Consider the following 14,827-nt stretch of genomic DNA (forward strand, 5'->3'; position numbering starts at 1 on the left):
TATGAGATCTGCCAGCAATGTCGATGTCTATTGCCCAGTACTGATTGCCTTTGATTTGAGCGGCTTGCAAGCTGTGTTCTTCCAGAAGTTTCTGCAGATGTTTTTTAAACTTCTCGACCTTGTTTCAAAATTCCCTCCGGGATCTTACTTTCGTGTTTTTCTTCTTCTGTGCCTAACCTGGCAGAGTCTCGGTGTCCCAAAGCATCAAACTGGCACAGTGGATTCGCTGACACTCAGATATTTCATTCCAATTTTAAGGATTTGAGAAGTTGGTGGCAGTATTACACAGATGCAGAATTACACACCTGTATGAGCAGGTAGTTTCTGTAGAGCAAGCCAAGCGTGAATCTTTATTCATTCACGGGATGAGGCCAGTTATGACTCAACCACATTGCTGTGGGTCTGGAGCCACATGTCGGCCAGACTGGATAAGGATGGCAGATTTTCTTCCCCAAAGGGCATTAGTGAACCTGAGATAACAAGGTGTAGAGCTGGATGAACACAGCAGGCCAGGCAGCATCAGAGGGTCACGAAAGCCGACGTTTCGGGCCTGGACCCTTCTCCCTCGTTTAGTGAACCTGATGGGTTTTTCCACCGATTGACAATGGATTCATGTTCATCATTAGACTCTTAGTTCCAGATTATTTTTTATTGAATTCATATTCCACCATCTGCCCTGGCAGGATTCGATCCTGGGTCTCTGGATTAACAATCCAGCGATAATATCACTAGGCTATCGCCTCCCTTTGTATCACAAGATACATCCCGTTATTTTCCTTTGGTGATGTTTACATAAAATGTAATGGGCCCCACTAAAAGATGGGTCACAGCAGCACCCCTTCCCACACATCTCCGTAACCTCTCCTCGTGTAGTTGAGATCTTAGTGTGCCCTTGTTTCCATCACTGTCCTGGCCTTAACCTCTGGAATCACCACCTCAGAGGTTTCCACCTCCTTTAGGCCTCAGCTTTTGATCAGCACAGCAGAGAGCAGACTTGACTGACAGGTGTCTGCACTGTTTCCCTTTGTGTGTTGGTACAGGCCCAAGGCAGCCCGCAAGTGATCAAGGGCAGATCCAGACCAGAAGGCGGTCTTTACGTCTCGCCTCTGGGGACAGCAACTCCTCGTCGATGGGCGGCCAGTCCGAGGGAGCAGAGACACGGAGCAAGACCAAGGGGCAGGAGAAGGTTGAGCAAGGTGAACTCCTCATCATTTTCTTACAGTGAAGACTTTATTTTTTAATCCCTTCCTGTGCGTAAAGTCGAGGAAAGAACTCAAATGATCGTCTCCCTTGCCGCTCTCAGCTCAGCTGAAATCTTGACCTCTGTGGTGGTGAGGAAGGAAGATCCCAACTCTATCCCCTCCTCAAAGAATAACATCTGGAGGATTAGTCTCCCAGGGTGCACTCTGTTTCGGTTCTGTCAGAAACATTGAAATCCATTGGAGGATAACACACTTGCTCCTACCTACTGAATTTCTCTAATGCAGAGCTCAATCCATTTGTAAATCTGAGACCATTTGTAAATGCTTTAAACTGAATTGGTAAATTTTTATAAAATGATGTACCTTGAGGAGAGCCGTGGGGCGAGAGGTTGTGTTGGGCCGATAAGGTAAAGTTGCAACTGCCCCAGAGGAGCATAGCGCCACTCTGTCATTAGAGAGAGACACGACTGATGGTGGTTTAACCCGAGGGTCGCCACATCTCAGGCGAGGGGAGAGAGGTTGAGAAGGAGAGCCCTTCATGGTAACCTCAGCCAGAGTGGGGATCGAACCCACTCTTAGCATCACAACATTTGTCTAAGCAACTGAGCTAATGACGGAACCCAAACACCAAAGGCTATGCAAGGCGTTAGTGAGGCCTCTTCTAGAATACTGTGTCCCGTTCTGCTTGCCTTATCATAGGAAGGGAGGATAGAGGAAGCTGGAGAGGGTTCAGAAAAGATTTGCCAGAATGTTGCCGGGAATGGAGGGTTTGAGTTATGAGGATAGGCTGGGACTTTTTTTCCCTGGAGAGTAGGAGGTTGAGGGGTGACCTCCTAGAGGTTTATAAAATCAGGAGGGTATGGATAAGGTGAGTGGCAGGTGTCTTTTTCCGAGGGTGGGGGGGTTTCAAGACTGGGGTGGCATATTTTTAAGATGAGAAGAGAAAGATTAAAAAAAAAGACGAGGGGCATTGTTTTTACGGAGAGAATTGTTCATGTGTGGGGATGATTTTACAGAGAAAGTGATGGTTGTGGCTACAGTTAGAACATTTCAAAAACATTTAGGTTAATTTATGAATAAGAATGGCTTTGGGGAGATATGGACTAAGCGCAGGCAGGTGGGACTAGTTCAATTTGGGAATATGGTCGGCACGAACAGGTTGGGCCGAAGGGTCTGTTTCCGTGCTGTGTGACTCTACGTTGCTTGTGAGGTGTTGATCCTGTTTTTGCTTTCCCCCCACAGCAGCAGGGTCTGAACCCTCTGTCCAGGTACAGCAGCCCCCCTCTGTCAAAGCCCTGTGTTCCTCCGACACTGGCTCCAAAGCCTCCACGCCCGAGGCTGTTGCAAGCCCCAAGCACCAAGCCAGTGAAGTAGCGAAGCTGGATTCCCCAGCGCCGACCTCGGAATTAAAGGGTCCTCCCAAGGAAACTGGTAAGATGGGGATGTGTGCGATTGCCCCTGCAGGGTGTACAGATAGAACAGGTGGCAGGTTAGAGGTGGCGTAGACACTGGGCCAAATGCTTATTTCACCACGCAGCTACTGGAGCCTGAGTTAGTGTGGAGGCAGAACGCAGCTGCTGTTTGTTTCAGTAAAGTGCTGGGGAGCGGGATCTTTCTCTTCCTTGTTTCTCCTCGGGCTCTCGTTTGTAAATTTTGGGGTGAATGCAGCTTGAAGCTTTCCGCTCGCTGTCCTGACCACACCCTGTCAAATACCATCCCAGGAAAGTGGCAGACCGTGGCTTCGTCTGTGCTGCCACTTGAGTGTTCAGCACAGAGGCATGTTTGATGGTGTCTCTGTTTGACGTCATGTTCACCCTGAAAGGGCTATGCACTAAGGAGCAGCCTTGTGCAGTCCACGCATTATACCCTCCCTGACCCCAGGTAACGGTTTCTACCCAGAACTGCAGGTGCTAGAAATCCCATTCCCACCAGAAAATAACGCTACAAACGGGGCTGGGGTAGAGAGGTTTCTTGGCGATACCATCCATCGCCCTAATGAGTTTAAAATGTTTGCAGCGAGAGTTTGCAACTGGGAAGAAAGCACTTTATCAACGAGTCACTTTGTAAGTGCATGCCCCCCCTGCTGGAAGGGGGAGAACCCCCAACCCCCAGTGCCCTGCCGTGTTTGGACGGTTCGCCCCAGCTGTTGGGTGGTGTCTTGATAAGTAGTGAAGAAGACCCATAAGTAATTTCTGTTTTGTTTTCCTCTTCTCAGCTCCTGTTGTGAAGCGTGTGCCACGATCCCAGAACCCAAACAGATACAGTAGGGAACCCTGTATGTTGTCTTTCTAGTGAGACCAGCAAGGACTCACTGCTGCAGCATTCCTGTTTGTCTGCCCTGCTGTTTTCTTTTGTTTGTGTGTGTGTATGTGTGGGTACGTGTTTGTGTGGGTACGTGTTTGTGTGCGTGTGTAGGTATGTGTTTGTGTGTGCATGTGTAGGTATGTGTTTGTGCATGTGTAGGTATGTGTTTGTGTGTGCGTGTGTAGGTATGTGTTTGTGTTTGTGCGTGCGTGTGTAGGTATGTGTTTGTGCGTGCGTGTGTAGGTATGTGTTTGTGCGTGCGTGTGTAGGTACGTGTTTGTGCGTGCGTGTGTAGGTACGTGTTTGCGCGTGTGTAGGTACGTGTTTGTGCGTGTGCGTGTAGGTGCGTGTTTGTGTGTGTGTGCGTGTGTAGGTACGTGTGTGCGTGTGTAGGTACGTGTTTGTGTGTGCGTGTGTAGGTACATGTTTGTGTGTGCGTGCGCATGTGTAGGTACGTGCTTGTGTGTGCGTGCGCGTGTGTAGGTGTGTGTTTGTGTGTGTGTGCGTGTGTAGGTCCGTGTTTGTGTGTGCGTGCGTGTGTAGGTCCGTGTTTGTGTGTGCATGCGTGTGTAGGTTTGTGTGTGTGTGCGTGCGTAGGTACGTGTGTGTGTGTGCGTGCGTAGGTACGTGTTTGTGTGTGTGTGCGTGTGTAGGTACGTGTTTGTGTGTGTGTGCTTGCATGTGTAGGTACGTGTTTGTGTAGATACGTGTGTGTGTCGATACATGTGTGTGCTCACTGATCTGCTAAAGTGCTTGTAACTGGCTATCTACAGTGGGAATGGAAAACTCCAGTAATGCAGTAGATTTCACACTCAGCAAATTTAGGCAACTTCACGTCATATAAGCAGGAGCAGTGATAGGAAGCCCCTGTGACATTGAGAAAGGGGGCTTTCCGTGAAGTGGCACTGCAGATGCAGTGGAAGGCAGGTGATGTTTTGCAGGTTCTCGACACTTTTGTTACAGCTGCTGCTTGTTGCACGGATTGGCGTTGCATTTGGAATTAAAGCGCCTCCTTTTCGATTGCTGATCCTCAGGCCAATGATTTACCTTCCTGTGGGTGGATAGTTGTTGCAACTTCCTTCTCACTGTTCCACTACCCATTGTTCATCATGGCCCTAAACTGTTCAGAGCATTAGGCCATTCGGCCCCTCATGCTGCTCCATCGTCCATTTGGCAGGTGATCATCTGCCGCAGTTCTTGAGATGACCAGTGGGGGCTGCTGAAGAGCAACCTGTTGAGTTGGGAGATTTGTCCTCCTTGCGGTGGCCCGTGTGTGTGGGAATGAGGGGAATTCCCCAGATAAGCTGCGGCTTTGTCGGGTGCTGTGCAGTTTGTGTCCCTTCCCTACATCCTCAGCCCCAGTCCCACCCCCAAAGGCTGTGCCTCTTCCTTGGACCCAGAGACAGCATTTCAAAATGTTATAAACAGGGGACGGTTTGAATTTGGTGTGAAATTATTTTCATTCTTAATGGTTGGGTTTTGTCTTCACATCTTCATTTAATGGGAGGTGGGTGCCTCTGACGAGGCAGCATTTAGTGCCCGTCCCTAGTTGCCCAGAGGACAGCTACGACTCAGCCACATTGCTGTGGGTTTGAAGTTGTGTAGGCCAGACCTTTCCTTCCCTGAAGAACACTAGTGAACCAGTGCTTTTTTTCCCCTGCTGGTATGTATTGAATTTTTTGAATTGATGGTGGGATTCAAACCTGCTGCCCACATCATTGCGTGGGTCTCTGCGTTACTGGTTTAGCCATAATACTGCCAGGCCATCAGCTCTCTATGTGAGCATCACCATCTTTAGGGACGTGGCTAACAGAAGCTGACCACTGACCCATGGGGGTTGCCATTGGCTGTTCTCCTGACAGCTACACGAGGAACTGGGTGATAGGAATAGAAACCTGTCTGTAGTTTCTTGTGCTGTTTGTCTCCCCAGCCCCATTCGACTCACTCACTAATTTCCCCTCTCGACTGAGAATGATGTGATGGGGTTTGAATCATTTTCGAACAAATCATCCTGCACCCCTAATGGAAATAAAGAGCAGGAGTAGGCCATTCAGCCCATTAAGCCACTCATTATTGACCATTTACCTTGAAGTCACTTTCCCCGACCGTCCCTTGATCTCATTAGTCTGTAGAAATCTTCAACTTCTGTCAAAACCTGCTCACTGATTGTTTCCACAAAATCCCCAAGATCCACCGCTACTTGGGTGAAGAAATTCCTGCTTGTCCAGTCCCTTATTCTCAGAGGTCCATAGGGCTGGTGTCCCCTGGGCTACTGGGTGGTCAGTTGGGAGAGTTTTCCTGAAGCTTCTGACACCAGGTTTTGCTGCTGCATCACAAGAGGACCACAGGGTCTACTCTCTCATTAGAGTCGGATGATGGGTGATTGAGTTTGACTTGAGGGTCACCACACACCTGAGGCATTGGGATGGGGGACCGGTGTCGTATGGGCCTCGTGGTAACCTCAGCTGGTGCGGGAATTGAACCCACGCTGTTGGTGTCACACTGGAATGCAAACCAGCCATACAACCAAGTGAGCTAACTGGCCCAGGGGACTATCGGGTTGCCCTTTTGGTCACATCGCTCAGTCAGCTGGTTTGCCATGCACTGTGACACCAGCAGAGTGGGTTCAGTCAGGAGCATAGGAGCACAAGTTAGCCCATTTAGTTCCTCGAGCTTGTTACACCGTTTAGTGAGTTCATGGCTGATGGGCCCATATCCCTCAATGTCTCTGCTTCATGAATTCTCGCATTGGCTGAGGTCAGCATGGACCTTCTCAACCCTGCCTGAGGTGTGGTGACACCTGGCACTCGGACCATGACCTTCCCTGCGTGACTCTCAATTTTCAGTGAATGTTGTCAGCACGCTCTGACGAGAGACTGGGTGGGGGAGAGGGGGCGCAGAAAGTGATGGTTAGATCCTCTCTAACCTGAAAGCCACTAACCTATTCTAAGCAATGTGTTCTGAGTGTCACTGCTGGCCTGGGACTCCTGCCTTTCTTGACACTGACCTGTAACCCTCGACACTGACCTCTAACATCTGCCCTCTAGCTGATCCTAACTCCTCTCTGAATTGCTGACGTTGTAATTTTTACACTGGAGGGGGGAATGGGTGGGGGAGGAGGGAGTTTAAATAATCTCACAGCCATGTGTTTTTCTTCCCGGCCCCCTCACTTCCCGCTCCTCTGACTCTTCTCCCAACTCCCTATCACCTCGGGCAGTGACGAGCAGCACTCCGAATCCCGAAAACCACCTTCCCCCCAAGGCACTGGTCATCGAGCTGGACCACAACAAGTTCAAATGCAAGATTCCCGAGTGCTCGAAAGCTTTCCGCAAAGCCAAGATGCTGCACTACCACATGAAGTATTACCATGGCATGGAGAAAGCCGAGCCAGATCCCAGCTCTCCCAAAAGGAGCATGCAAACACGGGGCTCCTGCGCATCGGAGGGGGAGTCACTCATGGACAGCCCCAAGAGACGCCGCACCACCTCGGGCTCTATACGTGAGTATCTGACTGTCACAGGGGGCTCTACATGAGTCCCATTGCATTCACAGGGCATGGATGCTGCTGGCTCGGTTACCATTTGTTTTCCATATGTAATTACCCCTTCAACCTGCCATGCCGTTTCAGAGGGTAGTTAAGAGTAAACCACATTGCTGTGGGTCTGGAGTCACATGTAGGCAGGGACCTGGTGAGGCAGGCAGATTTCCTTCTCTAAAGGGCGTTAGTGAACCAGATGGGTTAGTCCAACAATCAACAATGGATTCACGATCAGCAATAGACTCTTAATTCCTGATTATTGTTGAATTCAAATCCCATCACCTGTTATGATGGGATTTGAATCCGGGTCTTCAGAATATTACCAGGGTCTCCAGTTTAATAGTCGAATGATAATACCACTAAGGCCATCTCCTCGCCTAGGCATGAGGGCCAAATTTTTAACCCATGATGACTGTTTATACCAGGGGGAAAGAGTGCTGTTATTTAAAACCAAAAATTGTTCATACATGCAATTTGGGTGTTGCTGGCTACGTAGCATTTATTGCCCATCCCTAATTACCCAAAGGGTGGCAAAAGAGTCAACCACATTGCTGTGGGTCTGGAGTCACATCTAGGCCAGACCAGGTAAGGATGGCAGTTTCCTTCCGTAAAGGACATTAGTGAACCAGATGGGTTTTTATAGCAGTAGGCAGTGGTTTTACGGGCTGCAATTTTTATAATCGTGTAACAGCCAATTTGCGTGAACAAAACATGCGTTACAGCAGAACTACCCGTATTCCAGATTTTCCGTGAACTCAGAGTTCACCATACTCTATGGTGAAATTAAAAATCCTGCCCTGAGAACATTAGTTTGGAGTTCTGGATTACTAGCCAGTGATATGACCCACTACAGCATCACCACTCTTTTGACTGACTAAGCTGTTACTTTAGGGAAAACACTGAGCTACTGTAAGCTTCCGAGTCTCCTGAGAAGTTCAAAAAAGCTGCAAACCCCCTCGACTGTTATTTGTAAACTATCTGTGTATGTAGATAGTTCTTTGAGAAGGTGACCAAACAGGTAGATGAGAGTAAACCGGTCGATGTGGTGTATATGGATTTCAGGAAGGCGTTCGATAAGGTTCCCCACAGTAGGCTATTGTACAAAATGCAGAGGAATGGAATTGTGGGAGATATAGCAGTTTGGATCGGAAATTGGCTTGCTGAAAGAAGACAGAGGGTGGTAGTTGATAGGAAATGTTCATCCTGGAGACCAGTTACTAGTGGTGTACCGCAAGGGTCGGTGTTGGGTCCACTGCTGTTTGTCATTTTTATAAATGACCTGGATGAGGGCGTAGAAGGATGGGTTAGTAAATTTGCAGATGACACTAAGGTGGGTGGAGTTGTGGATAGTGATGAAGGATGCTGTAGGTTGCAGAGAGACATAGATAAGCTGCAGAGCTGGGCTGAGAGGTGGCAAATGGAGTTTAATGCAGACAAGTGTGAGGTGATGCACTTTGGTAGGAGTAAGCAGAAGGCAAAGTACAGGGCTAATGGTAAGATTCTTAGTGTAGATGAGCAGAGAGATCTCTGTGTCCATGTACAGAGATCCTTGAAAGTTGCCACCCTGGTTGACAGGTCTGTTAAGAAGGCATACAGTGTTTTAGCTTTTATTAATAGCGGGATCGCGTTCCGGAACCAAGAGGTTATGGTGATGCTGTACAAAACTCTGGTGCGGCCGCACTTGGAGTATTGTGTACAGTTCTGGTCACCGCATTATGAGAAGGATGTGGAAGCTTTGGAAAGGGTGCAGAGGAGATGTACTGGAATGTTGCCTGGTATGGAGGGAAGGTCTTATGAGGAAAGGCTGAGTGACTTGAGGCCGTTTTCATTAGAGAGAAGAAGATTGAGAGGGGACTTAATTGAAACATATAAAATAATCAGAGGGTGGATAGGGAGAGCCTTTTTCCTAGGATGGTGACGGTGAGCATGAGGGGGCATAGCTTTAAATTGAGGGGTGAAAGATATAGGACAGATGTCAGAGGTAGTTTCTTTACTCAGAGAGTAGTAAGGGCATGGAACGCTTTGCCTGCAACGGTAGTAGATTCGCCAACTTTAGGTACATTTAAGTCGTCATTGGATAAGCATATGGACGTACATGGAATAGTGTAGGTTAGATGGGCTTGAGATCGGTATGACAGGTCGGCACAACATCGAGGGCCGAAGGGCCTGTACTGTGCTGTAATGTTCTATGTACTTCTGGCGAGCATGAGTGAGCCACATTAAACAGTCGATTGGCAACTGACTGAAGATAATCAATGTGGTTGTTGGCGCATTCGGGACCGTTCAGCCAGTCCTGCCCCGCCCTCTCTAGAAATTGCCCTGTAGACCCTCCATGAACTTCCCAGTGACACGTGCTGCCCTTCAGTTAAAGGGGGAGAAACTCGTTAACGCTGTGGGGAAGTGGGATGAACTGGATAATCTGCCAGCACAGGTACATTGAGCTGTCGATCTCACTGGGCCATATGTATGATTCTAACTGCTGTTGGTATAGATTCAGGTCATATCTGGTCACTATCCTTGACATGAGGCACTAATACTCCAGGGAAATAGGTGGCGATGCAGTTTCTCACATGGCAATTTTTAGTGGTTATTAAAATTGCTTGTAACGTAAATGTGTGCCATCCTCTGTCAGAACTGCTGAAGTTTCTCTTCCACTGGGGTTTCACTGAAAAGTATCAGTGGGTGTGTGAGACTTTCACATTCTTAAAAACCGTCCCATGCTGTTTGATGACAGGTTTTGTCCTTGTGAATTTATGTGGGGTGCGTTGAGAATGTTTTGAATTGTGCAATAGCAGTGAAGTGCTAGTGGTTTCTCTTTGGTGCTCGTAGTGTTGATCTGATGAAATGAATTGAAGATATCATGGATGAAGTAATTTTTTCTGCCATACACTATGTTCCCCTCTCCTGAAATTCTGATAGAGGTGTTTGGGCTTTAGAAGGGCTCAGAGAAGTTTTAACAACAGCGTCCTAGGTACCTTCGAAGGGGAATTATAAAGCCAAGACATACTGAATGTGAGGGACAGAGCTTTTGGGGCAGCTCTCCTTGGAATGGAGACCATTGAATGGTGACCCAGTTCACAGTTTCTAATGTAAGGGGAGATTTCGATGGAGGAAACAGATTCCCTTTTGGCAAATGAGTCGTCAGCTGGGGACTAATGTCACTGGCCAAAAAAAGTGGAGAAAGGTGGAGATGAGGACCATTTGTCTTTCTTGGAGTTGTCAGGATCTGGAATGCTCTAACCGAGGAACTCGGAATGTTGGGTTGTGAGAGTGATCATCAGAATCCCTACAGTATGGAGCCAGCAGAGACACGGGCCTGAATGGCCACCTTCAGGTTCAATTTCTTCAGTGAAATAAAGTGTGGGAGAGTCTGTGTTAGTGTGCACACCCCCCCCCCCGCCCCATTCAGTGAGAACTGGCTGTGAGGGGAGGAGGAGACATGGTGGATGGGGCTGGGTAGAGGGACAGCACCTTGTCATTATAACTTGGTCCAAGTTTGACAGTAGCCTTGGAGCTCCCCACTGCCCCCCCCCAAAAAAAAACTTTGGGAAAGCCAGGCGTAGGTGACAGTGTTTGACCCAGTGAGTTTTTGTGCTGCTTTACGAGATTTGAGCTAATGATCTGCTACAGGTTACTGGGTTATTAGAGAACTTTATCAACCGATTCCTGTGTGCTCTGAGCATTTGTGGTGCTCCTCCCTGGTCCTTGATTGCTTCCCTCTTGCATGTACCAGCTGTTTCCTCACGAGCGCTGATCCTTTTTTTTTCCTGTGTGGTTCTCCTGCAGCATGGTCCCAGCAAGCGTCCCACAGGGCCTTGCAGTCCTCCGGTGCTGAGCTCCGAGCTCCAAGGCTCAATGAGAAACGGCGGATAGCGACGCTGTCCTCTCTAGATATTGCTGCACAGTCCAGGCTCTCCCTCCGTGACAAGAGCAAGGACAGTCAGACAGAGAGGTCGCATCAGAAGCTGCAAGACCGCGAAAAGGGTTGCGCTGAAGGCGGTGAGTGTCTGCAGAATGCCCACGCAGTGCCGCGCCAGCGAGGACCTGCTCGGAAATGCCAAGGGCACAGAGTTGGCACAGAGCTTCTGATCGTCCAACTGTTACCGACTCACTGCCACCCTCAGGGTCATTAATTAACTCTGTCCCAGTTGCTGGAATACTTTTATTTGAAAGGAGTGGGCAGCTTGATTTCTATCCTGGATACAGCAGTGTGTGTGTGGTAAGATGGCAGCCATTGACGTGAGGAGCGTAAGGCCTAGTGGGACTGCCCTGGATCAGTAATCCAGTGGCCCAGGGAAATCTCTGGGAGGAATTGATTCAAATCCCTGCACCACAGCTGGTGGTGGAATTTAAATCTGGAATACAGAGCCAGCATCAGAGATGGACCATGAGAACTGTTGTCAGCTTTTGTTTTTTTACAAACAAAATCCCATCTGGTTCGGTCAAGTTCTTTGGAGACAGAAATCTGCCATCCTTACCCAGCCTGACCTACATCCAGATCCAGAGTTGCCCAACCCAAAATATAGATAGACTGGAGAGCTGGGCAGGTAAATGGCAGATGGAGTTCAATCCAGGCAAATGCGAGGTGATGCATTTCGGAAGATCAAATTCACAAGCAAATATACAGTAAATGGAAAAGTCCTAGGGAAAATTGATGTTCAGAGAGACCTGGGTGTTCATTGTACCCTGAAGGTGGCAACGCAGGTCAATAGGGTGGTCAAAAAGGCATATGGCATGCTTTCCTTCATCGGACGGGGTATTGAGTACAGGAGTTGGCAGGTCATGTTGCAGTTGTATAGGACTTTGGTTCGGCCACATTTGGAGTACTGTGTACAGTTCTGGTTGCCACATTACCAAAAGGATGTGGATGCTTTGGAGAGGGTGCAGAGGAGGTTCACCAGGATGTTGCCTCTATGGAGGGTGCTAGCTATGAAGCGAGATTGAGTAGATTAGGATTATTTTCATTAGAAAGATGGAGATTGAGGGGGGAACCTGATTGAGGTCTACAAAATCATCAGGGGTATAGACAGGGTGGATAGCAAGAAGCATTTTCCCAGAGTGAGGGACTCAATTACTAGGGGTCATGAGTTCAAAGTAAGAGGAGGAAGGTTTAAGGGAGATATGCGTGGAAAGTTCTTTACACAGAGGGTGGTGGGTGCCTGGAACATGTTGCTAGCGGAGGTGGTAGACGCAGACACGATAGTGTCTTTTAAGATGTATCTGGAAGGTACATGGATGGGCAGGGAGCAAAGGGAAAATAGATGACAGGTTTAGACAGAGGACCTCGATCAGCACAGGCTTGGAGGGCCAAAGGGCCCGTTCCTGTGCTGTAATTTTCTTTGTTCTTTCTTTGAAACGTCAACTTTCCTGCTCCCCTGATACTGCCTGGCCTGCTGTGTTCCGCCAGCTCCACACGGCATCGATGTGGTTGACCCTCAGCTGCCCTCTTGAGGTGGCAGTTAGGGGTGGGGGACAAATGAAAGACCTGCCACCTTTTCCAGTAATGTGTCCACATCTCATGAAAGCTTTATAAAGGGTTCTTCTCCCCCCACCCCTTCACATCCCCATCCCTGCACTCAGGGGGTGGGTGTGGAGGGGAATACCCTTCCTGCATCTGACCTGTCAGTTTGAAGGTTTGAATGAGACAGAAAATAGGACCTGGAATCGGCCATTCGGCCCTTCGAGTCTGTTCTATCTTTTCACTGTAATCATAACTGATCGTCCAACTCAGGCTCGTGTTCCTGTGATCCCCCTACCCCACTTGATCCCTTCACTCTTAAGAACTGTGCCTATCACTTCCTTGGAAACATTCAGTGTTTTTGCCTGAACCATTTTCTGTGGCAGAGAATTCCACAGGCTCTCTGCTGTCTGGGTGAAGAAATTCCTTCTCATCTCAGTCCTAAATGGCCTTACAACTTCTGCTTAAAATGTGACCTCTGGTTCTAGGAACATCCTTGCTGCATTTACTCTATCCAGCCCTGTTAGAAATTTATAGGTTTCTATGAGATTCCCCCTGCCATTCTCCTAAACTCCAGTGAATATCTTCCTAACTGATCCAGTTTCTGTCATGAATCAGTCCTGCCATCCCAGAAATCGGATAATGCCTGGTTCTTCGAAAGGCCAACTCTATTCAATCTTTCCTCATCAGACAATCCCACCAGAGTTCGTGGACCTTTGTTGCAGTCCCTCTATGACCAGTATGTCTTCCTGTAGGTAGAATTTTAGAATCCCTGCAGTGTGGGAACAGGCCATTCAGCCCACACACACTGACCCACAGAGGAGCACCCTGCCTAGACCCGCCCTGCCTCTGTGGCTAGCCCACCCTAAGCCTACACGTCCCTGGGCACCACAGGCAGTTTAGCATGGCCTAACCCGCACATCTTTGGGAGGAACCAGAGCAAACCTACACAGACACAGGGAGAACGTGCAAACTCCACATGGACCCGGGTTGGATTCGGGCGACTGTGCCTGGTGCTGTGAGCCAGCAGTGCTAACCATTGAGCCACTGTATTGCCTTGGGTCTAATACTCCAGCTGTGGTCCTGCAGGTCAGTTGTTTGCACAGGTGTGCCATGCAACACCCTGCAGGTTGTGTTCAGGCTCTGTGCGTGTCTGTTTTTATTGAAAGCGCCATACATACAGCACCTACCAAGTGAACGAAGCTGTTTCCCCTCTCTGTCTGAAATAATTGAACTGTCCCCTTGTGCAGGGTCGAGAGAGAGGAGCAACGAGAAGAAGCTCCGCGATTTCCTGAAAGTCAAGCTGAAGAAAAAGAAGAAAAAGAAAAAGAAGTCAAAATCTGGTGAGCTGTTTCTACCCATCTTGTACAAAGTGTTTGTGACTGTAAAACAGCAGATCAGGAAGTAACTCCGCAGCCCTCGGTATCTTGATGCTTGGCCTGTTTACCAACGCTGAATCATTCAAAGCAGCTCGCTTTGGCCCCCAGGAACAGGGAGAAGCCATTTGGCCCCCTCACAGTGCTACCATTCAATATAATTTTGGCCAATTTATCACCTATCTCTCTCTCCATCCATCTCTGTCCCGTATCTCTTGTCTCAGCAGTGAACAGAAATTTATCCATGGTAGACCAAAGGTTGTTGATTGATCCTCGATCGATTTGCCATTAACTACTTCAGCTCACTGATCCCTGAGGGATTGGCCACTGGGTAAGATACTGAAGGAAGGGCTGACAATGGTTTCAGAAGATTAGCACCGTCATGAGAGCAGTGGCTAAAATTGCTGTTATTCTTCACTGCCCCAGGCACTAAATAGATGATTGGTGAGCTGGGTGAATGGGCTAAAAAGTTTATTTTATTCGCTCCTGGGACGTGGACATTGTTGGCTGGCCAGCCATTGTTGCCCATCCCTAGTTGCCCCTTGAAATGGTTGTGGTGAGCTGCCTTCTTGAACTGCTGCAGCCCTCCTCCTGTGGGTTCACTCACATTGTCCTTAAGGTGGGAATTCCAGGATTTTAACCCAGCCACCCTGAAGGAACGGTGATATATTTCCAAGTCAGGATGGGGAGTGGCTTCGAGGGGACCTTACAAAGAGTGGTGTTCCCATGTATCTGCTACCTTTGCCCTTCTGGATTGATGTGGTCGTGGGTTTGGAAAGTGACACAGTGTGGAGCTGGAGGAACACAGCAGGCCAGGCAGCATCAGAGGAGCAGGAAAGCTGACACTTCGCGTCGGGACCCTTTTTTTTTCTGAAGAAGGGTCCAGACCCGAAACGTTAGTTTTCCTGCTCCTCTGATGCTGCCTGGCCTGCTGTGTTCCTCCAGCTCC

General features: G+C 48.7%; 1 protein-coding gene across 4 annotated transcripts in view; it reads left to right on the forward strand.

The window, feature by feature from the left end:
• LOC125461638 (PHD finger protein 20-like) overlaps positions 1-14,827 on the forward strand; it is a 69,106-nt gene that overhangs the window by 28,466 nt on the left and 25,813 nt on the right. Inside the window, exons 8-13 of one of the 4 annotated variants that reach the window (XM_059652740.1) lie at positions 1,041-1,196; positions 2,445-2,633; positions 3,418-3,477; positions 6,724-7,005; positions 10,831-11,043; positions 13,753-13,845. In XM_059652740.1, the coding sequence (XP_059508723.1) occupies positions 1,041-1,196; positions 2,445-2,633; positions 3,418-3,477; positions 6,724-7,005; positions 10,831-11,043; positions 13,753-13,845 (993 nt within the window). The remainder of the gene's footprint in view (positions 1-1,040; positions 1,197-2,444; positions 2,634-3,417; positions 3,478-6,723; positions 7,006-10,830; positions 11,044-13,752; positions 13,846-14,827) is intronic. The other 3 variants (XM_059652741.1, XM_048550588.2, XM_059652742.1) reach the window with 3 other exon arrangements.

The sequence above is a fragment of the Stegostoma tigrinum genome, chromosome 19 (assembly GCF_030684315.1).
Source record: "Stegostoma tigrinum isolate sSteTig4 chromosome 19, sSteTig4.hap1, whole genome shotgun sequence".
NCBI lineage: Eukaryota > Metazoa > Chordata > Chondrichthyes > Orectolobiformes > Stegostomatidae > Stegostoma > Stegostoma tigrinum.